The following is a 26387-nucleotide window of genomic DNA, read 5'->3' on the forward strand; positions in this document are numbered from 1 at the left end:
CCTTCATACAAATACAGAAACATTAAACAGCTTCCTGTATCATTTTATCACATACATTGACATATGTATGTAATGCTAAAATATTTTTAATCATGCCCAACATATCTTTGACTTTGTTCGCCAAAGAATTCCAAATTTTTCTATACTTGATAATCAGCATAAATTTATTTATTTATTAAACTGTGAAGACAATCAGGTCCTTAATGCTGTTGGTAAATTTATTAAAGTGAATATGAGTTAGTAATTGTATTGTAACTGTATGTAAAAAAATTGTTTGTATCTATGTATCTATGCAAATCAATATTCTTTTTCCTTATTCATGTATGCTCTGTATGCCCCTTGTGGGCCGTTAATTGGAAATAAAATATGTTCTGTTCTATACATGAACTTTCAACTTTTAAATGACTTTAAACAAACTTAACCATGATAAGTTTGTTAAAAAAATCATGTAGAAATATTTTGAAATAAAAATCATATTTTCCAGATACATGTAATTTGCTAAAAATATCATTGCCAAGTTAATAATAGGGACAAAGGCATTGTATACATCGTATAGGAGGTAGAATGTTCTGATTTCTAGAGGCAATAAAGTAGGAAAGCACATATATGTCAATCATTTGATATTTGAATATCATGAATAAGCAGAATAATTGAGAGAAAAAACTAATTTAAAAGTTTTTAACAAACCAGTTTATGTCATTATTTTGTAAAAGAATTGTCTGCATTACACAGTTATTTAATACATTCAGTATCTTTTGTATTCTACAGGTTATTGGGATATTTTCGGTAGGCTTTCCATTTATATGTAAATTGTTAGATATTTAACAGCATTGTCATAGATAGTTTTAGTTAACAATCAGTTGACATGTTTTGTTTGTTATTTTCCAGCGTGGTGATAGATAGTTTCAGTAATCCATCGAGTAGTATAACAGTAACAGCAGACGGACTGAATTGGAAATCAGACGGATTAGGACTGTCCATAACTGGTCACTTTCATTACAAATATCATGGCATGTAAGTTCGGCAAAAATTTATCATTTGATTTGAGTTATCTATTACTAATAATTGTGTTAATTTTTAAAATAATGAGAGAAGGAAAATTGCGCAACAATAGTTTTTTTTTTAGCTATTTTGAAAAAAATAGTAATGCAGGCTCATTGACCAACAGTGTGTTTATTACCATTCATATACACATTTATTCTTTCCATGCATTTCTTTTATCATGTTTATTGAGTTAGAAAGTATGTGCAAAATTAAAATTTTTATTAGGCTTACGGTCGATGGATTGTCATTTTTACATATACATGTTATTTGTATTCCAAGTCTGGTGATAATAAAGAATTACGATATGATTGCCAGTAGGACATCTACCCAGCAAACACCAAAAGGACAAAAAATTGAAAAATTAGCATCAACAAAACTACATTGGATTCGAAAAGAATAACCCAAAATTATTTATCATATGATTCCTTTCAACACTACATTCCAAACCATAACCTCAATCAGTTAATAGTCAGAACAGGGTCGGTTCTACATCCATTTGATATTGTAGAGAGTACTACAGATTCACCAGGAGTTGGTTCACTTTCGTTCGTAACATATTTGATATTGTTATGATGAAATTGTTTTATACTTACTTGTATGCTAAATTATGTATTATTTTACTTGATTGCAGTATACCAATATCAGATAGTGGTAACATAGATGTGTCTGTCAGCAGAGTAAATTTTAATGTTGGAATTTCTTTAGGTAACTATTTTAAATTTCTTGCAGCTGGGGGGAAAAATGAAATACATGTATGTGTTTACAATAGAAGAATCAGTATTAATATTAATATACTAGTAAATCCAACATTTTTCTATCTTTTGCACACTAGCAGTACCCTTTTTTATTTGAAGTCATATGACATTTAGTACCTTTCAAAACCAGGTTATACTTTTGTACCTTTACAGAATCTTACTTTTACGAACTTTTACCTTTTACCAAGTCATACTTGAAATATCTTATATCTAATTCTTAAGACCATAACGTACCATGCATGTGATTTCCATCAAAATGTGTATATCTATTCACTTATAAGCATCCTTGCAAGGATAGATTTGTCATGCTCTTTCTAAAGTTATATCTGCCTCAAAATACAGATGTATATACATCATGTCATTTGGAAGTTTTGTTTTGTTTTTAGGAGTGGATGGCACAGGTCGACCAAAGATAGCCTCAAGTGGATGTAGTTGTAGTATAGGTTCATTAGATGTCCACTTCCACGGTGGTGCTGCATGGATCTATAATCTCTTTAAAGGAGTTGTTGAGGATGCTTTAAAGAAACAACTAAATGGACAGGTACAGTATGACATATAGATAATCATATACAGTGGAACCTTTTAAGGTCTGCTGTCTTGAAATGAAATGTAAGATATTGAACAGGTTTTGTTTAGTTACTCTATGAACAGAGTCCTGATTATACATTGTACATGTTTAAACATGTTTCTTTGTTATTGTTAAACAAAATAGAAAAAAACTATGAATATGTGATGAAATTTTGCAGAAATTAGTCAAGAATATTTTATTTTTAAAATCATTTGAATTTATAAATAATTAGCATCCAGAAATGAATACAGGACCAAACAGTGATATTTGTTTTCTATATAAATCATTATGATTCTTTGACATAATCTGATTTATTGCTAAATAGAAATATGTTTGCCATTATGTTATGCTTTTTTCACATTAGATATATATATATATATATATTTTCCAGTTATGTACCATCATAAATAAGGCTGTGAATACAGATGCCAGTCAGGCATTGGCTAAACTGAAAGGTAATATAAATATCTTGCTAGTCACAACGGAAACCATATATAACACAAGCTGAAACCTGTAAACATGATTGACATTCTACATGAAATCGTTACTGCTCATTTAGGATTAGATTATACATGTACCATGAATTCAGTTTGTTATATACATGTATACGAACATTTTCTTTCACATTTTTGATTGAAAAAAATGGCTTCTTCTACAAAAAAAAGTTTGATGAGCAATTTGTTACAATTTATAAGACATTTAAAAAATTGTATTAGGACACAAAAAAAAGTATCAATATAATATAAAATTGGTATATTTATTTTCAAAAGTTGTTTTAACCCCTAATAAAGGATATCTCCTATTGTTCATGTGTAATTTAAGAGTAAACTTTTTTTTAATTGCCTTATCAATGCATGACAAATTTCCAAGCATAAAAGTAATATTACCTACTATCAAATCATGGACTTCTGAAACTGGAGGTACCAATTTTGTGTCCCCAATTACTCCTTAATTCATTTAAGGCTTAATACAATGTATTGAAACTTACTTAGAATCTATATCCAGTGTCATTATTAATATGCACCTCTTATTATTTGGCTTAGGCCACACCAAATTAATTAGTAGTTCTTTGGAAAACCCGCACCTAAATTGCCGAAATTAAAATAAAAAAATAAAAATAAATTTCCCGCACCTCACCTGCCAAAACCAAAAAATAAAAATAAAAATAAAATTCCCGCACGTCGAAAATAAATCCGCATTTTCGACGAACTCGATTCCGGTATTAAAAAAAAATCTTTATCAATTAAGCGTTTGAAAATATGCAGTGTTTGTCATTTGTCAAGCATATTTTTGATTCTGATCAAAAAAGTTGCAAAGATGGAAAACGTGCTGATTGTTTCTGTGGTGAAACATCCAGACAAAAATAACAACAAGGCATACATATTAAAAAATACGGCAACACAAACAAAATGTCGGACATTCAGGGAACTATATCAAGAAGCCATTGAACGATGTAGCGATGCACAAAGTGAGATTATTAATATTAAAACCATACAAATAAGTAAGTCGAACAGTTTCGATGATTCTAGTATCGAAATATCTGACGAAAATATGGTATGGTCAATATGTTATGACCTAAACTTTAAATATGTGCAGTTCACAATTGATGATGGATCTACTGCTACTAAAGATGCATCAAATTCAAAACCAAGTGGAATTAATGCATTTTCGGTACTCATGAGCTCACAAAATGAGTTACACATGTCTGATAAACCTGTCCCCTTGTCTGAGAAACAGCTCACTGGGCCACAAAGACTTTACTCTGATATCATTGATTGGGAACAACTAATTATTTGAGATCAAACCAGGCACAGATTGTCATTTGTAGTGGTTGTCTATATGTGATTAGTTTGGTTGCATATTCCAAGATCAAATTGGATGCTACAGGGCAAATAAATGTTTAAAATTGTTGTACATGGAGTAAAAATTAAGCCTTTTGTTGGCCCTGTAAATACCCCTACTGATATTTCATTGATACATTTCTTTTGATATGAAAAGATAGACACCAAAACAGTTGTTGACGGCCTTGTGGAGACCTCTGAATTTGTTATTTTTCCTGGTGGATGTTGTGCAGTTCTCAAACTTTAAAATACCCCATATTGTTCCATTTTTATATGTACCTTTTTATAATAATACAAGGTACTGACAAAATGATAAAATTTGATATTTTATACCATTTTTAAAGATGGGTGAAATTGAAAGTTAACTTGTTTAACACAGGATGTTTTGTAAATGAAAAAAAAAAATGCATTTCTATTGCAGGATTATAGACTCCATGATGCATCTGGTTGAAATCTTAGTTATAACATAGGCTTATAAATGTAGGTTATGTAGATATTTCCATGTTGGTATGTTTTGGTGTAATTTATTTTCTGATATTTAATTGTAAAGTAGCACTAGCTAACTAGCTAGAACCCCCAGTTTCCACGGTGCTTGGATTGACTGGTTAGTGCTCCATATGCATAAACACAAAACACACACCATGCAGTTATGTTACAAGAAGCTTGCTAGCATACTACAGAGGGTGTCTAAGGACCAGAAGGTGCATATACTACAGATGAAAGCAGTGCATATTAAAAGCAGATAGCCATATAAAGTTCATGCATAAAAAAATATGTTCAAAAGTGTATATTTGTGCAGTGTTAATTATACAAACAACAAAACAAAATGAAAAAGAATGCAGAAAGTTGAAATACATATAAAAAGGGAGATAATTTAATTATATCAAATTATGTCCCCTTTCAATTATGTTAGTTGAAAATTCAGTTGCTTCTTTTAGGTAAAAGATATAAAAATTGAGAGAAAAAAAATATCGCTCGCTCCATATTTCTTCAAAATTTGAGGCGAAGAATTTAAAAATATAAATTTAAATTTCGCTCGCTCGCCCCATTTTTTTTGGGTAAAATCTCAAAGAACTATTAATTAATTTGGTGTGGCCTTATCAGATTTTTTTTTGGGGTGTCTCTTTAAAAAGTGAATATTTGATTGACTTTTTAAGGGGTGAGAGTATCATTTAGTTAGCTTTGCTTGCTTTCTAGTGATTTGTTTATACTGAATATATAAGAAATTGATATCTTTTTCAGTGACAGTAGACATAGCTAAGATGTTCATGTTGGATTACAGATTTATAGGAACATCAGCCTTTAATTCAGGACATTTTCTAGAGACATACCATAAGGTAATAGTTTATAAAATATCTCCACATAAAAAATCAGTGCAGATATACTATTTTTATATGAGTTTATAATGCCCCAAAATATACATTAAATGGAAAATAGCATTGTAAGTATGTACTATCACATATTTCAATAAGGATTTTTAATAAATCTATATCAGGATTTTGACAGCAAGGTTTTGGAACAGTGTGGACCAACTTAATTTTGCAGGAGTTGTATATGCCTCTTGCAATATTGATTATATGGATACTAACATTGCTAGCAATTTCATCATCATATGAAAAAGAAGATGTGGTATGATTGCCAATGAGACAACTATCCACAAAAGACCAAAATGACACAGACATTAACAACTATAGGTCACCGTATGGCCTTCAACAATGAGCAAAGCTCATACCGCATAGTCAGCTATAAAAGGCCCCGATAAGACAAAGTAAAACAATTCAAACGAGAAAACTAGCGGCCTTATTTAGGTAAAAAAATGAACGAAAAACAAATATGTAACACATAAACAAACGACAACCAATCATGTCTACATTTTTTGGATATTTAGGAAAAATTCCTGCAAAATTATTTTTTTGAGTTATTGCCCTTGGAAGGATAGAATATGTGCATTGGAATGCTATTGTTTTATTAGGTATTATTTTATTTTAGAACAAAACCCAAAATTACTATAAATTTTGACAAGTAGTATGAAATAGGCACTTTTATATAACACAAAAGCACACAGATCTAGAAAATCTGTTCAGTCTAAATATATCTATATTTTTAGGGAGAAGTTTATTGGACTGAGAGTATGACCGAGGCACCATTTGACCCCCCTTCCATGCCATCAATAAGCAGTACAAATAAGATGTTCTACATTTCCATGTCAGATTATGTGTTTAATTCATTGGCCTATGAAGCTCAAATTCACAAGATGTTACAGTACAATCTTACACAGAAAGATGTAAGTACTTTTATCAATGTATATTTTCATATCAAAGAGTATTAAGTCCTTTCTTGAAAAAATAAATATGTCAAAAAAGACTAAGCTATCAAAATGAGCTGTAATTTTATAGCCATTAATTTTCCTAAATAAATAAATGTGAAAGATGTGATTGAGTGAGTATCACAATAATGAAAACTTGCACTTTGATATCTGATGCATTATTAAAACTCCTATGCAGGTTTTTCTGAAATCAAAATAATAAATCTGACATTTTGGTCCAATCTTTGAAGAACAAAATGCACGCATAAAAATTCTGAATTTACAAAGTACATACAGTGAAACTTCTCTAAACCGGTCCCTCTTAATACCGGTTCTCCCTTCATACCGGCCAAAATAACAAGTCCCGGCCGGCGTGTATGTAAATAAACGGTCAGGTAACCTTATAAAACCGGCCACCCCTTTAAACCGGATACCGGCCGATATTTGTGTATTTGTGTAATCAAAATCAATAAAATATCACCTCATAAAACCGGCTTTGTCATTTGTAATCATTATAATACTGTTATATAAACAAACAAGTTAATCCGGTCAATTAGACACCTGCATGGCCACTGAGTAGTGTTTACCTGTTAATGTCAAATCAATACCCGAATAAATTATCGGTTGAGAGATCATGATCTTCACCCACGCTAATCAATGATGATAATTAATTTTCATTAAATGTTTTAGCTCAAGGCTACTTTATTTGATCATTTTAAAAAAATATTTTTTAGGCAAATTACAGAAATTAGTCACTTTGATCTTTCAAAATAAATCGTAAATAGATATTGTGGGGGTAATCTATTGATGTTTCATTTAAACTAATGATACACCCTTTTAATAAAAGAAATAGGGTAGTTACTACATTATTCATCAATAATGTCTAGTCAACGCTTATTAAGAATTAACATCTAACATCGTTTGGTACTGATGATGAATGTATGTCAAGTGAGTTCAATAACATAATATATTGATATTAAAACTGTTTTGTTATATAGTTGCATTTTATTTGTTATTCCTGCAAAATAAAAAATAATAAAGATATTAATGTTTTAATATTTATTTCATGATCAATTTAGAATACAAAGCTAAATTTACACAACAAAACAAACTTTATGATTGAGGTACAATACATGGTAAAAAAAACAAATGCACAAATATTGAAAGGAAGTTAATTTCAAATTCAACAAACCGGCCACCCCTGAAAACCGGCCGAATCCCATGGTCCGACGGGCGGCTGGTTTTGAGAAGTTTCACTGTATATGTTATAGAGAATGTCAACTGACAGATTTAAAAAATTAATGTACATTTTGCAGACTTCTGCATACATTTGTTTTTAATTTGTCCTGTTATCAATCCCTTCTTTAAATATTTAAAAGCAGGACTAACTTATGGATCATTCAAATTATAAACTGATCGTTCTTGAAATTAGAAAAATATTAAAAAATATGATATAAATAAATATCTTGGACACTATAATAGTAAAAGTACTAGTCAGATCAAGAATGAACTTGGAACTGTTTTACAACATAATAATACAAATGGAGTAAATATAAAAAAGGAGATGTAGTATGATTGCCAATGAGACAACTCTCCACAAGAGACCAAAGAGAGACGAAAGATACCAAAGGGACAGTCAAACTCATAAATCTAAAACAAACTGACAACGCCATGGCTAAAAATGAAAAAGACAAACAAAAAACAGCACACATGACACAACATAGAAAACTAAAGAATGAACAACACGAACCCCCAAAAAACTAGGGGTTATCTCAGGTGCTTCAGAAGGGTAAGCAGATCCTGCTCCACATGTGGCACCCGTCGTGTTGCTAATGTGATAACAAATCCGGTAAAAAGTCTTATTCGGTAGGTTACATTCATGAAAGGGAAGGGGATTGTAGTTACGACGTAAAGAACATATCCGATATCATTTGTGAAACGGTTATTCCATAACGGTCAACCAACTCGTGATGGCGTCCGTAAAATTTACGAAGGGATGATTTCAACTTCACCAAAATGACACAGAAATTACCAACTATAGGTCACTGATTGGACTTCAACAATGAGAAAAGCCCATACCGCATAGTCAGCTATAAAAGGCCTTGAAATGACAATGTAATACAATTCAAACTAGAAAACTAAAATGACTAGTACAAACACAACACACATGATTAGGATATTTTTTTCTTGTAAAATATTAAATCATGACAACATTAAGGAATCATGCATATTTTCGGTATAATTTTAAATACTGCTGATGGTTTTTTTGTTTGTAATTTCAGCTACCAGCTAAAGAAAGAGGTTTTCTTAATACCACCTGTGTCGGAACACCATGTATTGGACAGGTTATACCACAAGTTAGTAAGATTTGTTGCTTTGCTTTACTGAGGCTTTAAGTACTACAATTACTAAGGCTTTTCAGGCTGTATTAGTCAGGAATAAACTTAAGTGAACAAATTGTGTCACAAATGTTAAGAAGTGAAAATGTTGAAGAAAGAAGACAGTATTCATTAACAGTATACTTCATTTTGGAACAAAAATATATTAACATTTTGGTAATTTTAGATCCTTTCTTTTGTAACAGATATTTAAAAAAAATTAACAGTTAAAACACCTAAAACCTTTATTCTAATACATGAATGGATCTTTTAAAATTCTAAATGTTGCAAAGAATAATGACTGACTTAAATAACTTCAAGTAAACACACAATTTTGTTTTCAGATAGGAAAGAAGTATCCAAACAGAGAAGTCGCAATGTCTATGTCCAGTGATTTCTCACCGAACATGTCTGTTTCTAATGGTAAAGTGAATGTACTGGGAGGTGGAACCATTAACATGTTTACTGTCCAGGGAGATACATTCTTATTAACATTAAATGCTGTAAGTTTTTTAAAATAGATAAGACAATTTCATAAACATCTATATTATTTGGAAAGTTTACTGTATGGAGTTGTAATTCCCTAAAAGTATTATATATCGAATGGAAACCAGATCTGCTAAAAGGTATAATATTAAGTAAAAAAACTGATTGCTCTATCATTAGAAACATATTTTTTGGTGAGTGATTGAATAATCCCTCAGATAAAATTGAGAATGGAAAAAGGGAATGTGTCAAAGAGACAGCAACCCAACTTAAGGGCAGAAAACAGCTCAAATTGGTCTTAAAAAGGGTGAAAAATGCCTCACCTGGAGGCGGACTTCAGGTGGCCCCTAAACAAAGTCTTAACACAGTATCAACCAGTTGATTGTATATTTAATGTATTTTCCATCTTGAAGTATGAAATACTTATTTTTTCTTGTGTTATAGACAATGACTGCATTTGTTTCATTGAACGTGAAGAGTGAGAAGATTTATGGAATTATTAGTGACATGAAGTGAGTAATAACATATTCTTATATCATCAATGTCTATGAAATTAAGGACATTTTGTAATTAAATCTTTTGATTTCAATAAACATATAGAAGATGTATATAAGAACAACTGTATAACATTAAAAACAGTGTTGTTATAAAATCCTGCCTCTCAGCTGTGAATAAAGCATTTAGTTATAAGGTCTAAGACTGCTTGTCTTAAAGAGAGAATTACACACAAACACTCTTTGTTTTAAATTTGGATGGAGTTAATCGCTCTAGTTTACAGCTCAATAGCTTCCCGAAAAATTTGTATGACCTATACTGTTTGTATGAATATCTCCTCTCCACAATTCAAAATAATAAAAATAAAATTCTAATTGCATGTTTGTGAATTATTTAAGTAAACTTTCTAAGAATAATACCAAGAAATGATTTATTTGAGTTGTTCATTTTAAGTACATTATCAATTTGCTTCTCATACATTTGTTTTGTAAATATTGATACTTTTTTATAAGGTCTTTCTCACTTTTTACAGACTCAAGCTTCATGTTGTCAAGTCTAATGTTGGACAGATCAGTGTAAGTATATAATCTGAGATGGGATTGCGAGGGTGAAAGAGGGACCTTGGATGCCAACAATGTTTTGTTTGCTTGTCAATTTTATTTTTTTAACATGCATGTTTTCACTTTTTTTTGGTCTCAAACTTAATGTTGTCAAGTTTAACGTTGGACAGATCAGAGTAAGTTTAATCTCTAATACTAGGATGTGAGAGGGACAAGGGGGCACTTCGGATGCCAAATACATTTTGTGCGCTTAATAAAGAAAGAAGGCCTTGGTTTATAAAATTTTTAATATAAATATTGGTTGTTTGAAAGACACAAGACTTGTTTTATACTAGGGAATTTTAGAGACAAGCCAATTTTTCTATACATCAAAGATAACTTATGTTAAATATATGTACATCTGTAAAATTTTCAGAATCTTAACGAACAAGTGAAGCAAGTTTTAGTAGACTTGACTAATCTTAATAACACAACAGATATTCTATATTTTAGGATACAGTGTTGAACTTTATAGCTAACACAGCTATACTTGCATTTGCTGAACCACAGCTCAATAGTAAGTTAATATTTAATTATTATGCATTTATTTTATATATAGACACCAAGTTTTTTTGTATTGGAAAATAGTATATAGCTGTGTACAATGCTACAAGATGTAAGTGCTATTCCTGTACCATAAAGACATGCATGCAGGTTTTCAGAAATTTGTCAGATCTTTTGATATAACGTTATTGGCCCATTCTGTACTTTCACTCTTGTAAACATGATGCTGAGTAGGTTTGAAAGTTTTTTTTTAATTGTAATTGCTGCAATGCTGCTCATCATAAATAGAGAAGGTACAGCATAAAGATAGACTCACTTCAGATAGCATTATATAGTCAAAATAAAAACAAATATTGACTTGTTAATGTTTTTAAAATTTGTTGACTTCATGAAACTTGCAATTTTTAATTCACACCAAATATTATTTATTGACTTTTTTCAATGTCTGCCCTGAGAAAAGTTTCTGCCTCATTTTGTCCTCCAATCATGTATTTAAAGCACTCTGTTCATGTTATTTTTATCCTCTAAACTTAGGTCAAAGTGACCTACTTTTAAGTCTTTTCAAATTGACATAGAGCTTTACATCACATTTAATGGCAAGGTTAGGTTTACAGAGGCAGTGTGAGAATAGGGAGAATGGAATACTGATTATCTGTAATTTTCAATTATTTTGAAGTATTTAATCTTTTGGTGATGAATTTATAATTAAATTTAAGCATGTGTTTTATTCATTTTTGGACAACTGACATTACTGCAAGAGCAATGCAATTCCTTTTCATATCACAATAAAATCTTCATAGGGAAATCCACAATGCAATAGCATAATAAACATCTTATCAATATATATTTCAATATTCAATACTTGAGCTGTTTTTACCTGTGTTAATCTGCCAATGAAGCAAGTATATTTAGTAACTATTTGACTCTGTCCATTTATCAGAAAAGATCTTGGTATAAAACTTAAGTGGTTTATATGGAAGGGAACGGTTTGATATTTGGTCTGCAGATTCATAACGTTGAGTTGTACCTAGTAAGCAATTTTGACATCTTCCAAGCAGCCATTTCCTATTTGCCAATAGTTTGAAATATTACAACACTGTCCAATCCAAATCATTGTCAAAGTTTCCTTGCTTCAATGAAAGGATATGATCAGTTATGCTTCAGTTTTGTGTAACCTCAATCAATTACATGCAGGGAATTAGTTTTGTTCTATGTATTGTAGACAAGAGCTATGAAATAAGCAGAACTTAAGCAATTAGTATAATTATAGTTTATACCAAATGACAGAATTCTTGTGATGCAGTGTTTGATACAAGTATATTTTTTGTAGAGCTTGGTGCTAAAGGTATACCCCTACCAGTGACAGACAATGTTCATTTTGTCAACACAGAAGTCACACTTGACAAGGTTAGTATTTTGTATTTAACTATTTGAGTTGAAATTCAAAATAGAAATCAACATAGAAAGGAAAACAAAATAGTAGCTAGACAATATTGATCTAAGAAGTTTGTATAAAAATTGTATTCTTTGAAACTGAAAAAAAATTGATAATCAGAAAAATCTGAAATGGTTGACCTTCTCTTGGAGAAAGGATTTCATGAAAACATCTCATGTTAACTCAGAATCAAAAGGACCTTTATATCTAAGCAGGTCCCCTCATTTGGAAATGGGACCAAATTATGGATGAAATTTAAACACATTAAAAGCTTGGATAAGATTGATAACAAGAACATCTGAAATGGGAACATTTTTTGTGTGACATATTTATTCATTTTGTATGTTTCAAGTTACAGTTTTGTTTACTGGTATTGTAGTTTATCATAAGTATGTGATCAATAATTATAAATGGTTGGTTAGAAAAGAATTTGCCATCTTATACCACATACATTTATATTTTTAATACCCGTGAAAGAAAAATACAGTTTGTTAGATTTCTAACTATTTGGTATGTTTTATAGGACACATTGATGATTGGAACAGATCTTAAGTACCAATGAAGTAGAAACACCAGTAATCACTTACAACACAATAATGAATTAACAGTGGAGAAGAAGAAAGATCAGTAATATTTGACATAAAATACACATTTCTGTTTTGTTTTTAATATGCTCAATTTAAAAGTATTGAATCATAGAGTGAATAGTCAAAAATGTTATAAGTAACTTTTGTTTGACAATTTTAGATAAGTGTGTTCCAATATTTGTTGGTTTCACTGGTTATTTTAGGAAATTTGAAAACTCTATAACTAAACAGGTTTCTACTGTTCAGAATATGAAAGCATTGTTAAAGAAACATTTTTACCAAAGACTTTATAAGAAATCTGAAGAGCTTGTATCTGTGATTAAATGTACACTCATCGTATTTCTATTCACTGCTTTGTAAATAATGTCAGATTTGAAAGTTAATACTTTTTTACAAAATTGAACATTCCTTTTGAATCTATTGCACCTTTGCAAAGATGATATCAAGTCTTGCAGGTTATTTTTTCATTTTTTATGTCATTTTTATACAAAGTTTTCAAAAGTGCATACCAGAAATAATATAAAGATATATCGTATTGATGTGTTTTGAACCATATGAAACTAGGATCCAGAAAACTGGTACCCACATCAATGAATAAATCCCTTGTATTTAGAGTATTTTAAAGATCACAATTATTTGTAAGCTGAAATAGCTGAAAATATTTGGCACCGTCTTCAATCTTTATGTAATGAAATTTGAATTTTATTTGGTTGCTCTTAGTATAAAATGATAGCCTTCATATATTTAACATAGTTTTCAAGGTGACAATTCCACCCTAAGTAAACTTTAAAGTTGATTTATTAATATTTGATTAGGTGAGCAAACTGGTCTTCAATTTAAGCAACAGAACCACTAAAAAAAAGAAATTTAACTTTATTAATCCTTGTTTTGTGTAAACTGCTGAAAATTTTAAAATGATGCATAGACTAGCACATCTTATATCTTGATTCTAGAAAGAGATGTTTTCCGAAATATGTATAATAATTTTCAGCCAGACTTCTTGTTTAGTAGTTTTTTCCATTTTCACAGTTTAAAAGGTCTATTCATAAAATATAGAATGGAAATATGGAATGTGTCAAAGAGACAACAACCCGACCAAAGAGTGAAAAACAGTTGAAGGCCACTGGTGGGTCTTCAATATAGCGAGAAAACCATGCACCCATATTTTTTTTAATAAAGTTAAAATCATTGTTATTGAAGCCTATGTGATATTTATAAATGTATTTTGATATTATGTTAATGTTGAGATTTGTTATGACCCTGACCGATATATTAATTTTTTTGTCAACATACTCAGTTCTTGGTTAATCAGTTTTATTTGTTATGGATATTACATGTACTATGATTTTGAATTACATTGTACTATTGATAAGTCAGATTTGGAGAATCTGTTGAAATTTGTGCATTGTAGCCATTCACTGAAATTTCTTATTTTGGGTTGTTTTTTTAAATGATTTTAAAGGAGGTTACTGGTGGGTTGTAAGGTACTTAGAATTAGTCATTGGTGGATGTTTGTATATTCAAATATATTTTTTTTTTTTAAATTGTATTTAAGGTTGATTGGGATTTAGATAGATTTCCCTTTTCCACTCAGCCCTCAAATGATTCTTGCTCTAGATTTTTTCTTTTATTTTTTACATAGTACATCATACATCTTCTATACACTATAAACTATTTATATCTCAAACTCTGTACAGTATTGATTTTGTTTGTACTTTATGTTGTTTTCTTTAAATAACAAATAAACTGATCTGTTGATTGTACATAATGCATGCATTTATATTTATACCTCTATATTTTTCTAATATTGTTACTCATGTTACTTTTGTAGTATCATACAATTTATGATTAAAGTATTTTTTATAACAAATTTTGTTCTCTTTTTTTACAACCCCAAAAATTAAAAAAAATTTGGTTGTGTATTGGTATCACGTTTAGGAATTAGGGGCTAGGAATTGGGAGCAAGAAAGGGGGGAGGGAAACCATTTTTCTGGTTAATGGACAATTAAGACAATTTAAAAGCAGTGTAAGTAACGTAATCCAAAAAACATTTAAAATACAATGTTGGAAACATTCAGATTTACCTCTCGTACACTACTTGTAAATTATGTATAAAGAAATGTCATGTTTAAGACTATTGGCCAAAAAAAGGGAGGAGGGGGGGGGGGGTATTGAACAGAAGCAAAAAATTTATAAATTCAAATCATATTACCAATTCTTAGTTCTACGGCTACATTTATTCTGTGTCAGGAACCTAATATGTGTCAAATATTTAATAACAATTCAAATTCAGACCTGTATCAAGCACGAATATTCTGTCCATTTTTGCCTCAACTGTTCAGTATAGGACTTCTGCGGTTGTATCCAGCTGCGCTCAGCGAAGCAATTTATTGTTATTTGACTTCTTTTTAGTAATATTAAGATATGAAAGGCTTGCACAGTTTACAGAAATTTATTGAACCACAATGTAGATGATCATGAAATGTATAGGTCGTTGTAATTAGGTGACACATAGATTAAAAAAAAATGTTCAAACTGCCTTGTGTTTATTAACTCTGAAGCAGTGATATCTTTAGCTTGATATCATCTAGATTTTATAGTAAAAGTATTGGTGCTGCTTAAACTGACCTAGTTAGGAAAATAGAAGTTGTTATCTAATAGTTCGTTTCTGTGTATGTTGCATTGTTGTTTGTTTTCTGTTGCACTTCAGTGTTCTGTTGTTTCGTTGTTTTCCTCTTATAGTTGATGTGTGTTTCCCTCAGTTTTAGGTTGAAACCAAGATTTGTTTTCTCTTAATCGATTTATGACTTTTGAACAGCAATATACTACTGTTGACTTTTGTTAAGCCTGCTTATATTAAGAAGAATAGGATTTAATATTGTACAGTTATATTGGTGGAAGAGACATTTTACATTGTGATTGTGAACCCAAAACTACTAAGAAAATCTGTGCCTACACTGGCAGCATATATATTACATATTACAGATAATCGTACATGTATCACAATATTTTGACACATAATTTTGTCTTATATAATAGACAGGTATTATTAGTTACATAGTGTGCTAGTGACCTAATACGGTATATATAGGGGTGAGAGCAAAGCTCGAATCCCCATATGGAATTTACTGACCCCATATATACCGTATTGCGTCACTAGCACACTATGTAACGAATTTATCTTGCCGACTATTTTAACGTGTGAGATTTAGACTAGTGACCTATCAAAATGAGCAAGTCTTCGATACTGTTATCATTAAGAAACTACTTTCATTGATACTACAAAAAAGATGCCAACAATAACAACTTGTTAGGTTTAAATGTGTTTGATGAATTTATTTCCATCGTAATCCTCAATAACTTCGTCTGTTGAAACCTTTAAGACTTTTTCTCAGTACCGTTTTGTTTTTATAAAGGGACGCAACACCACTACTAACCATGTATGAAATAAGCCCCGCCTCCCTTCTTACCTAATATGGAATATAAAGGGACGCAACAACACTACTAACCGTGTAGTGTATGAAATAAGCCCCGCCTCCCTACTAACCTAATATGAAATATACACGATCTCCACACGGACGCTTTTAACCAGTCATATTCCTAGAAATGTATAGGAGGTAAGATAATACATTGTATTTGATTTACTTATGCGCATAATATTCCAATTTATTGAGGAAAGGGCCTATGTATGTTTAAAATGTTCCCACGTATGGAGAAATGCTCTCACATAGACAATGTTCTGCGTAAGAGCCCAATGTTCAAATGTAAGGATTGATTGATTGGCGTTTGTAAGGGGAACATGTTCCGTAAATTTGATAAACTATTATAATGTGTAAAGAACATTTCTCATGTATGAATATTATGTTTCAATGTTTGCAAAACATCTTACCGCGAATTGAGAAAATGATCCCATGTATTGAGAACATTTTTGCGTGTATGCATCAACTGTTTCCATGTTTGCAAAAAATGTTCCCTTGTATGCAATTGTCTTTCTCATAGATGCATATATGTCCATGTATGTTGAAAATGCTCAGTTGTATGGAGAAAACGAAATAGCAACTTCAGAAGAAAAAGGGGTTCATTTATTGTTTTGTAACAATTGCTTGTCTAAAACTCCGATATATATATATTAAGTGTTCTTTTCCAAACTTAAACAAATATGACATAGCTTAAAAAAGAGAGAAAGATACCAGTGGGATATTCAAACTCCTTAGTCGAGGTCAAACTGACAAAGCCAGTATTATTTAAGATTTTTACTTTAAGTTCACAATGTTGATATTTGAAACTTAAAATCAACGTGCTTAATAAGTTATTCATTATTACATTTCATATTCAGGCCATTTAATGAACAATTTAATTCGTGTTATTTCGAAATTCACAGTTTGGACATTAAGTAAAATGTTCTGAGATCTGTACCTAAATACTTCTTTCACAACTGTTTGTTCTTTATTAATTATCATAATCAGATTATCAATTTACGTTTCTAAAAGTAATATCATCTTTGAAGGTGAACTCACATAAGTTGTTATTTGATATGTTTTTCTTATCAAATTAATTTTGTATATACATACTTGTTTGCAATCTAAGCAAAGCTGGTTGGACTTAGGACTTTACACTTTACACAGTTAATCCGTAATATAAGTATAATATGCTGAATTATTGAATCGCGACTACTAGAGGCACACATGAAAGGTTGCACCTAAGTTTCAGAATCAGAGTTTATAGCACTGGACTTATTCAATCACCTAGCCTGTCATTTTAATTCAGTGCAATTGTCTTTTTTTGTGGTCAGGGTATTACATAGTTCATTCACATGTACATTTGTATTAATATGTTAACTTATAGTTAGGCTCTTGTTACGCAATCCAGATCCCTAGCGACATAAATATGCGTTTATTTCTTTTTTTTGTCACGTGATTGTAATACTTGGCAGTAGACATACAAGTTTGATAACTTAATTCATTGTGCAAGTATTCCCGATTTGAGAGGTAAAATGTTTTTGTTTTGTTAGTAACTGTTGACATGCTAACTTAAGATGATTATTTAATTCACCTAATGAGTTGAAAATTTGCTGTTCAATTCAAATTAATTATGAATTAAACTTTCTCGAGTTTGGGATGTTAAGAGAGGATAAAATTGGTTTAATAGCGAATTTAAATTTAAGCCAATGACGTATAATACTTTTTTTTTATATTACAAGAGTTCATCTATGAATCATCTTGATTATTGTCAATTTTTTAAAATATTTTTTTAAATTGTAACAGATATAATATGGCAGAGGGTACAACAGTTATCTGTGAACCTTGTGGATACAATGGTTTGTCAAAGCCAGCTCAGGTTTGGTGCCATGACTGTGACGAGGGTTTTTGTGACGAATGCGTTAATGTACACAAAACGACAAAAATACTGCGGGGCCACCACTTGATATCTATAACAGACTATTTAAAAAGTGCAGAGTTGTTATTACCAATGTTATTTCAACTGATCGGGCGAAGCTTATGTTTTAATTTGCATAAGGACAGTCTATTTGAAGATGCGTGTGATAAGGATGATTGCCGTTATAATTATTATTTAATTATAATCACCGATCAGTGTCACCAAACGCATATACAAAAAAACTCAGTGTATACTATGGGACGAATAACTGGACACTTCATGGATGAGTTTATCTCAAAACTCCTGTCTATAGATGGACTGGTCTTAAATAAACGATTTTCTTAAACCCCGCCCAGTCAAGTGAAATAAATCTAGTAATAATTGATGAATATTGTTAGCATCACAAAGATCCATATCAATTTGCCTGTTTACAACACGACACAATCCTTTGCCTAGAATGTGTTCAACAAAATCACAATAAATGCCAAATTTCTAGGTTGTCGAAAGTTGCAGAAGGGTCTAAAACTTCTACTGCACTAACAGATCTTGAAGACAACATTCAAAGCACGAGTGAGAACCTTGCAAAATATCCCCAAGAAGAAAACAAATTCAGGTCTGATCTAAAACAACAAAACCAAAATATCCGAGATGAAGTTTATAATGTTCGTCGTAAATTGAACAATCACTTGGACCAATTACAGGAAAATCTGCTGAGTGATCTTGAGTTAGAATATAACAATTGCACCAAATATGTCAATGAGTATGATTCTGCTCATAACATAAAAGAAGAGAACATTAAAGAGCCACACAATCGTATTTCTAACATGAAGATGTACTCATCTGAGAAACAATTCTTCATTGGAATCTGACAAGTAGGAAATCTACTTATTAAACTAAAACAAGAAGTTAGGATAAACTTATTGAAAAGTGAATGATAGTATAATATCCTTACCTTCAGACCTCAAATCTTTCGGTGATGTTGTCGTTCGAGAAAATTCTGAAACTGTTAAGTTCATAGGCTATTCCAAAAAAGAAGCACAACTTAACATTCACAAAATTAAATCGATCAATGAAAATAACCTCTAGCTTTATAGTTCAATCCAGATCTCAAATCCAAGAGATGAGAAAATGTCAATGACTGCTTGTGCTATTCTTCATACAAAGCACTGTGTGTTTACTAACAATATAAATGACAAACTTATAATTCATAATGAAGACAGGAGATTTTTTTGAGACATGCAACTAAATTTTATATATGATATTACGCCTATCGATAGTAGTAAGATAGCTGTTGTAACGGACAAAAAGATTAAAATAGTGGATTTTTATTCAAAGGAGATAGTTAGACTATTAATGAATGCGGTTTTGATGTATGGGGAATATGCTATGAAAACGAAAAACTATACTCCATGGATTACGGAAAAATCAATGTTGCTGATTTAGATGAATATTCCTGTTGAATATGGAAATGTTTATATATAGTACATAATGATACTATTTATTTCATTTGCGCGGGGACTAACACTCTCTATGCTATTGACTATTCTGGTAAACAATTATGGACATTTCATGACAATCGTTTGCAAGAATCTAAATGTTTTCTGAACTATTATTCTATTTCTTCAGATGTAGATAACCATGGTGATGTGTTTATTGTACTACCAGACTATGATAAGGTTATAGTAGTATCTAGTGACGGACAACAACACCGTGTTATTCTTGACAAGTCAAATAATCTTAAAGGTCCAAGCGGTATCTCTTATTGTCGAAAAACAGATCAACTGTTGGTTTGTAACGTTAGCAATGAAGAGGCGTTCATTTACAACATCAAATAACAGTGATTACAGAAAACAGTTTAATTTTATTTTATCACGAGGTTGTCATCTTATCTAATTATAAATGAAGAAATGTTATTTTAGGCACTTTTTGCTTTGTCTTTAACCAATATCAAATTATAGTTAAATAGCTTCTAAGTTAAATTGTCAATGCGTATTTTGAAAGGGTAGGTTCGTATGGAGGGTCATTCATGCATAGCAGGAGAAGCATACTTTGTCAGCGCAAACGGTTTTGCTTTTTCGTAACTTACGGCAGCAAAGGATTACCGATGCTCAAACCTTATAAATCATTTATTAAGGAAAATATCAGTAATTGATAATTGAATTACAACATTTGAACATCAATTTCCTGATATACTAAAAGTAGGAAGACCGGGTGTTTCAACGGGGTAAGCATTTGCTGCTTTGCATTTGCTAGTTAGTTGAGACTCCGACGAATCGTATGAGTCAACCAAATCGTGATAGTGATCGTAAAACATATATAGCGTCGATTACAGTTGATTTTTCTCAAAACTCCTTTGAAGAAGTTGTTGTGTACATTGGTGTATGGTAGGACACATATCTAAGAAATGTTAAACAACGGACTTTATAGAGCTCATCATACGGTCTTCAATAATACGTTAATTTTGGCCCTGTACCACAAGGCTTCACAGGGGTATATAATTTGGCCATGCTTTGAACTTATTATGCTTCGGTAGTAAAACCCTTTTTCTCAAGGAGGTTCGAAAGATTTCAGAGGGACATTTAACTTTGGCGTCCGTTTTGCTATGTGGGAAACACAATCACGTACCTTTCTTCAGATATTAGGACAATATACGATGCCTTGTAAAATAAATGTCAAGATCTGCATGTTAAAAACCTTTGCAACACTCTTTGTGGTTAAATCTTTATTTAACATTTCCGTATTTTGCAATAGCAGTCCAAATTTCTAGCCAGTCATTGAAGTGACCCCTACCATGACGAACCTACTTATTGTACGTGATATCGTTAATTTAATCTCTTCCAAAAGAGGCATGGCACAGGACATTAATCTTTCTCTAATTTTCATGCAATTTTCACATTTCCTGACCAGTGTGAGACAAATATTTCTAATCTCTAGTGAAAAATTTGTTCTCAGCACATGATTGGTTGAAATTTAATTATGACGTCAAATTTTCTTGTTTTCATATTGTGACGTCATGAAAAAAGGCGACCATGCCCGATGACGTCACATCAAAAGTACACAACTTTCCTCAAATCTTTGAAAAAGAAGGATTAAAATCACTACAGAAACAGATTCCACCATTGTAACTCGATGAGGTATACCCTTTTCAATTGAATTTTATAGTTTATTCTTATTCTGTACTGGTTGAGGCGGTTTTGCGCCTTCAAGCTTGTGTAACTCCCCAACACTTTGTGTGTGCGTGTCACAAGTCACGAGCGTGTACTTCAGTGGTTGTCGTTTGTTGTTGTATGTCAAATTTGTTTTTCGTTCATTAGTTTTGTATATAAATCAGGGCGACAGTTTTGTCGTTTTCATTGTTTACATTTTCCAATTCGGGGCTTTTTATAGCTGACTATGTGGTATGGGTTCAACATATTCTTGAAGACCATAAGGTGATCCGTATTTATCAATTTCGTCGCTTGTGTAAAGTTTCCCCTTTGGTAATCATACAAAATCTTCTTATTTTTATATCAATGAAGGGAAATGTAACGTTTGTGTTAACGGGCTGCAACTGAATGACTATACAAAATAAGATTTTTGGATCTTTAAAAAAGTCCAGAGAAACCTGTTCTCTAGATAACATGTCAAACTGAAAAGTAATAAATAAACCCAATAGAGCCTATAACAGATTTTTCATCAACACACAATTTATAACAGGGCAAAGTCAGGAATGTGATGTACAGTGGTTGTCGTCTGTCTATGTAGTTCATACGTGTTTCTCGTTTCTCGTTTTTATATAGATTAGACCGTTGGTTTTCCCGTTTGAATGGTTTTACACTGGAAATTTTTATGGCCCTTTATAGCTTGCTGTTCGGTGTGAGCCAAATCGCCTTGTTGAAGGCCGTACTTTGACCTATAATAGTGTACTTTTATAAATTTTTACTTGGATGAGAGTTGTCTTATTGACACTCATACCACATCTTCCTATATCTACAAAACAATGTAATCCATCCATAACGAGTTATGACTTACACCTTTAACGACGTTGAACCAGGTAACTCTTTCAGTCTTGATCAAATGAATAGAAAAAGGCTCTAAACTAGATTATACCAGTATATTAGAAAGCATTGACTCATAAACATATATACATGAGTTACTTGTCAATAATGTTTTAACAATTTAATTTCATACAAGCTTCATTCAAAATTAATTTATTTTATTATTCATCTGATGGATCGTTTGTAGACGAAACACGGGTCTGGCGTATAAAACTATTAGCCTGTATATTTGGTGAGTTTAAGTACAGTCAGATCAACAGATGTGAATGTATTGTGAAAAAATGAACAATAATACTATTCAATTGCTACTTGTATAAACAAATGATAAAATCGCACAGTGAGTAACAATAATACACATACAATCTCGTCTATCAGTCTTTGAACAGTATCACATTGTATTTGATTTACCCATAGAAATCAAATCTCAAGACAGGAGAATATGAAATACAAAAAGAAATCTGGTCATTTAATTTATATAACTATACATGTTTAAAAATATAATTCATCATACATGTATATGGTATCTATATAGAGTTAGTGTTCCTTGTATTATTAAATATTCATTCTTTTTCATTTGTCACGTGATTTTATTTTATTATAGGATTAAACACATTTTTTTCTAGAGGTTATTGATGTGTAAACCGGGGCGATTAACTCACAAACTGAATAAAAGTCCGAAGGACTTTTATGTTAAGTTTGTGAGTAAAAGACCCGGTTTACACATCAATAACCTCTAGAAAAATGTGTTTAATCCTTATAATTCTTCAGTCAAACATACGCCATTATTAATTTACATTATTTGTTTGACGGCTACTATATTTACCATCAAAAGCACAATGGTATGTCGTAACTAAGGAGTACGCCGCCATCTTGACTTTCTAAAAATCATAAATGTCCGATAAATGCAACAGAATCTAAAACGAAATAGCACCTACCTCAAAAGCTTCATTTTAATTAGATATTACCCGAATTTGAAGCGTACACATAACGAAATAATCTTTCCCTTGAAAATATTTATTCGTGTGACGTCGTGTTTTGCCATGACGTAAATTCGCCAAATCCTTCATGAAATTTCCCGGAATTTTATTTAAATTTTATTTTTATACATTTTCGAAGCTTTATGGCATTTTTTTTTATTTCTTTGTTTTGTTATATATGAATTAGAATAGAAACAACTGTTATGCAATTGTTTTATAATCTCAATTTGCTAAAACTCCCAGTATCCTTCAAGAATGTGTATCGCGCATGAATAGATTACGAAAGTAGTTTCGGACATGGTTTATCGAAGTGTAAACCAAGAGAAAAATTCCAATTGACCAATCCAATTCAAGTATTTATAGATACGCAAATGATATAAGAATTATTTACCTGTATAGACATATTTTATCAGATAAGAGTGATTGATTGTAGAGAAATAATCGATTTCAAAGGTAAACTGTTTTATTTTTTGTAGTAAAGCTATAGCAAATAGTAGTTTAGAAGATTGACAGAATACTTTCATGAAATTGGAAAGGACAATATTACATTCAGTGCGTTTGAAGCGCTTTGCTATGTCAGCTTTTAAACTTACTTCCTGGTTACATTGAAGTTTGTTTGCAGAAACTACTTTTTTTTTTATTGGGTATCATATTAAGACGTCCGTTCGAATGAATTAAAATTTGACTTATAGTACGTAATAAAATAAAGAAATACGTGACGGCTTTCATTAGGTTAAGATGTCCATTACATATAAATATAGAAAAGTGCATATCATGTATCATATATTCTGTATTTACTGTTACATTAAAAGCAATAATTATGAAGTAAACCTTCACGCTATCGGGATTTCTCATGTGGATTAAATCCGAACATATTGTACAATACCTTGTTTACGTAGAAGTCAAGGGTTAGAATTGACGTCTTTAAAATAGAACTCATACATTGGAATACCATGATCATTATCTATTGTTTTGTTTAACAGGAATAGTATGGTTGAGGGTAATTCAGTTAATTGTGAACCTTGTGGATTTGATGGTTTATCAAAGTCGGCCCATTCGTGGTGTAATGACTGCGGAGAGGGCTTCTGTGACGAATGTGTCAAAGATCATAAAAGGACAAAAATACTTCGATCCCACCACTTGATTTCAATAACTGACTACTTGAAAAGTACAGAGTTGTTCTTTGATGAAAACTGTGAGCATCACAAAGAGCCATATGAATTTTTCTGTTCACAACATAACTCAATACTTTGCCTAAAGTGTTTGCAAGAGCATCACAGTAAATGCAAAATATGTAAACTGTCCGAAGCTGCAAAAGGGTCGAACACTTCTACTGCACTAGCAGATCTTGAAAACGAAATTCAAAGTACGAGTCAAACCTTCGCTGAATATCAAGAGAAAGAAGACAAATTTAACACTGATTTGAAACAACAAGAAAAAAATGTATAGCATTCGTCGCAAAATAAACAATCACTTGGACCAATTACAAGAAAATCTCCTACGAAATCTTGAGCTGAGGTATAACATATGCACTAAAAATGTTAAAGATAATTGTTATGCTTTAAAGGTAAAAGAAGAAGAAATTATAGCGCTACACAGTCGTCTGTCTAACATAAAAAAGTATGCCTCCGAGAAGCAAGTCTTTATTGGAATACGACAAATAGGAAACCTACTCTATAGACAAAAACAACAAGTAAGGAAAGACTTATCGAAACAAACAATGTACAGTTTAGAATTAAAGACGAATGATAATACACAGTCTTTACTTTCAAACTTCGTATCCTTTGGGGATATTGTCGTCGGAGAAAGTTCTGACACCGTCAAGTTCGTCGATCATTCCAAAAAACAAGCACAACTCAACATTCAAAAACTTGACTCAATCGATAGAATCAACCTGCAGCTTCATCAATCAATAGAGATGAAAAGTCGACCAAGGCTGACAATGTCTCTGACTGCTTGTACTATTTTTCCTACAAAGAAGCTTGCATTTGCTGATAATTGGAATGACAGACTTATATTGTATAACGGCGACGGGAGTTTCAAGGGTAAGCTTGAAATGCATGGCATATTTGATCTTACGCCTATTGATAGTAATCAAATAGCTGTTGCTGCCGCGGGAAATATTAAGATAGTGGATATTAATACAAGGAAGATAGAAAGGGTGAGGGAAAGACAAAGACAAAGATAATTTATTTGGATGGAACTGTTTTGCAATATATTCCTGTAAAACTGAATATGGTTTATAATGTAGCAGTACACAATGATCAGATATATTGTGTAAGCGTGGATACTGAGACTCTCTATGCTTTTGACCATACTGGTAATCAATTATGGGCATTTAATGACAATTGTTTGCATTGCCCAACATGTTTTTTGAATTCTGCTTCTACTTCATTAGATGTGGATAACCATGGTAATGTTTTTATTGTACTACCAGACTATGATCAGGTTCTAGTAATATCGAGTGACGGAAAACAACACCGTGTTATTCTGGACAAAACAAATAACCTTAAAGGTCCAAGCGGTATTTCATATTGTCGAGAAACTGATCAACTGTTAGTTTGTAACGTTAGCAACGAAACGGCGACCATTTATGACAACAACATCTGAATGTATTCACAATGATTACAGTATCAGTTGTTGTCACATTTATTTATCTACTACTCTGTTATCGTCACTATCACCTGTAACACAATATAGGGACACAATTGCTTAAGAAACAACCGCAAATTCCAGTTAATTAACATCTAAACGTAGCTACAATTATTCTAAATTTAAAATACTTTACCATTCATACATCAAGTTTTGGTTACATTGAGAAAGTCGTTTTTTGTATCCTTTCTTTAGGGGGGAGGGTATTTTTTACGATAATAATAATGATGGTGGTTTAGGGTAAACTTACAAAAGACAGCAACCCAATAATAAGAATCAAAGAATGTAGTTTAAAGGGCAAACATAGTCCCAAACACTAGACAGTTGTTAGTAAAACATTCACCAAAG

General features: G+C 31.4%; 1 protein-coding gene across 1 annotated transcript in view; it reads left to right on the top strand.

The window, feature by feature from the left end:
• Nucleotides 1-14867, top strand: part of LOC143080517 (bactericidal permeability-increasing protein-like) — a 35708-nt gene extending 20841 nt beyond the window's left edge. Inside the window, exons 3-15 of the mRNA XM_076256390.1 lie at nucleotides 889-1014; nucleotides 1676-1749; nucleotides 2186-2340; nucleotides 2759-2822; nucleotides 5451-5545; nucleotides 6316-6492; nucleotides 8796-8870; nucleotides 9236-9394; nucleotides 9822-9889; nucleotides 10405-10447; nucleotides 10925-10988; nucleotides 12306-12382; nucleotides 12934-14867. Of these exons, the coding sequence (XP_076112505.1) occupies nucleotides 889-1014; nucleotides 1676-1749; nucleotides 2186-2340; nucleotides 2759-2822; nucleotides 5451-5545; nucleotides 6316-6492; nucleotides 8796-8870; nucleotides 9236-9394; nucleotides 9822-9889; nucleotides 10405-10447; nucleotides 10925-10988; nucleotides 12306-12382; nucleotides 12934-12972 (1216 nt within the window). The 3' untranslated portion in view covers nucleotides 12973-14867. The remainder of the gene's footprint in view (nucleotides 1-888; nucleotides 1015-1675; nucleotides 1750-2185; nucleotides 2341-2758; nucleotides 2823-5450; nucleotides 5546-6315; nucleotides 6493-8795; nucleotides 8871-9235; nucleotides 9395-9821; nucleotides 9890-10404; nucleotides 10448-10924; nucleotides 10989-12305; nucleotides 12383-12933) is intronic.
• The last annotated feature ends 11520 nt before the right edge of the window (nucleotides 14868-26387 follow it).

The sequence above is a fragment of the Mytilus galloprovincialis genome, chromosome 6, assembly GCF_965363235.1.
Source record: "Mytilus galloprovincialis chromosome 6, xbMytGall1.hap1.1, whole genome shotgun sequence".
In the NCBI taxonomy this organism is placed as follows: domain Eukaryota; kingdom Metazoa; phylum Mollusca; class Bivalvia; order Mytilida; family Mytilidae; genus Mytilus; species Mytilus galloprovincialis.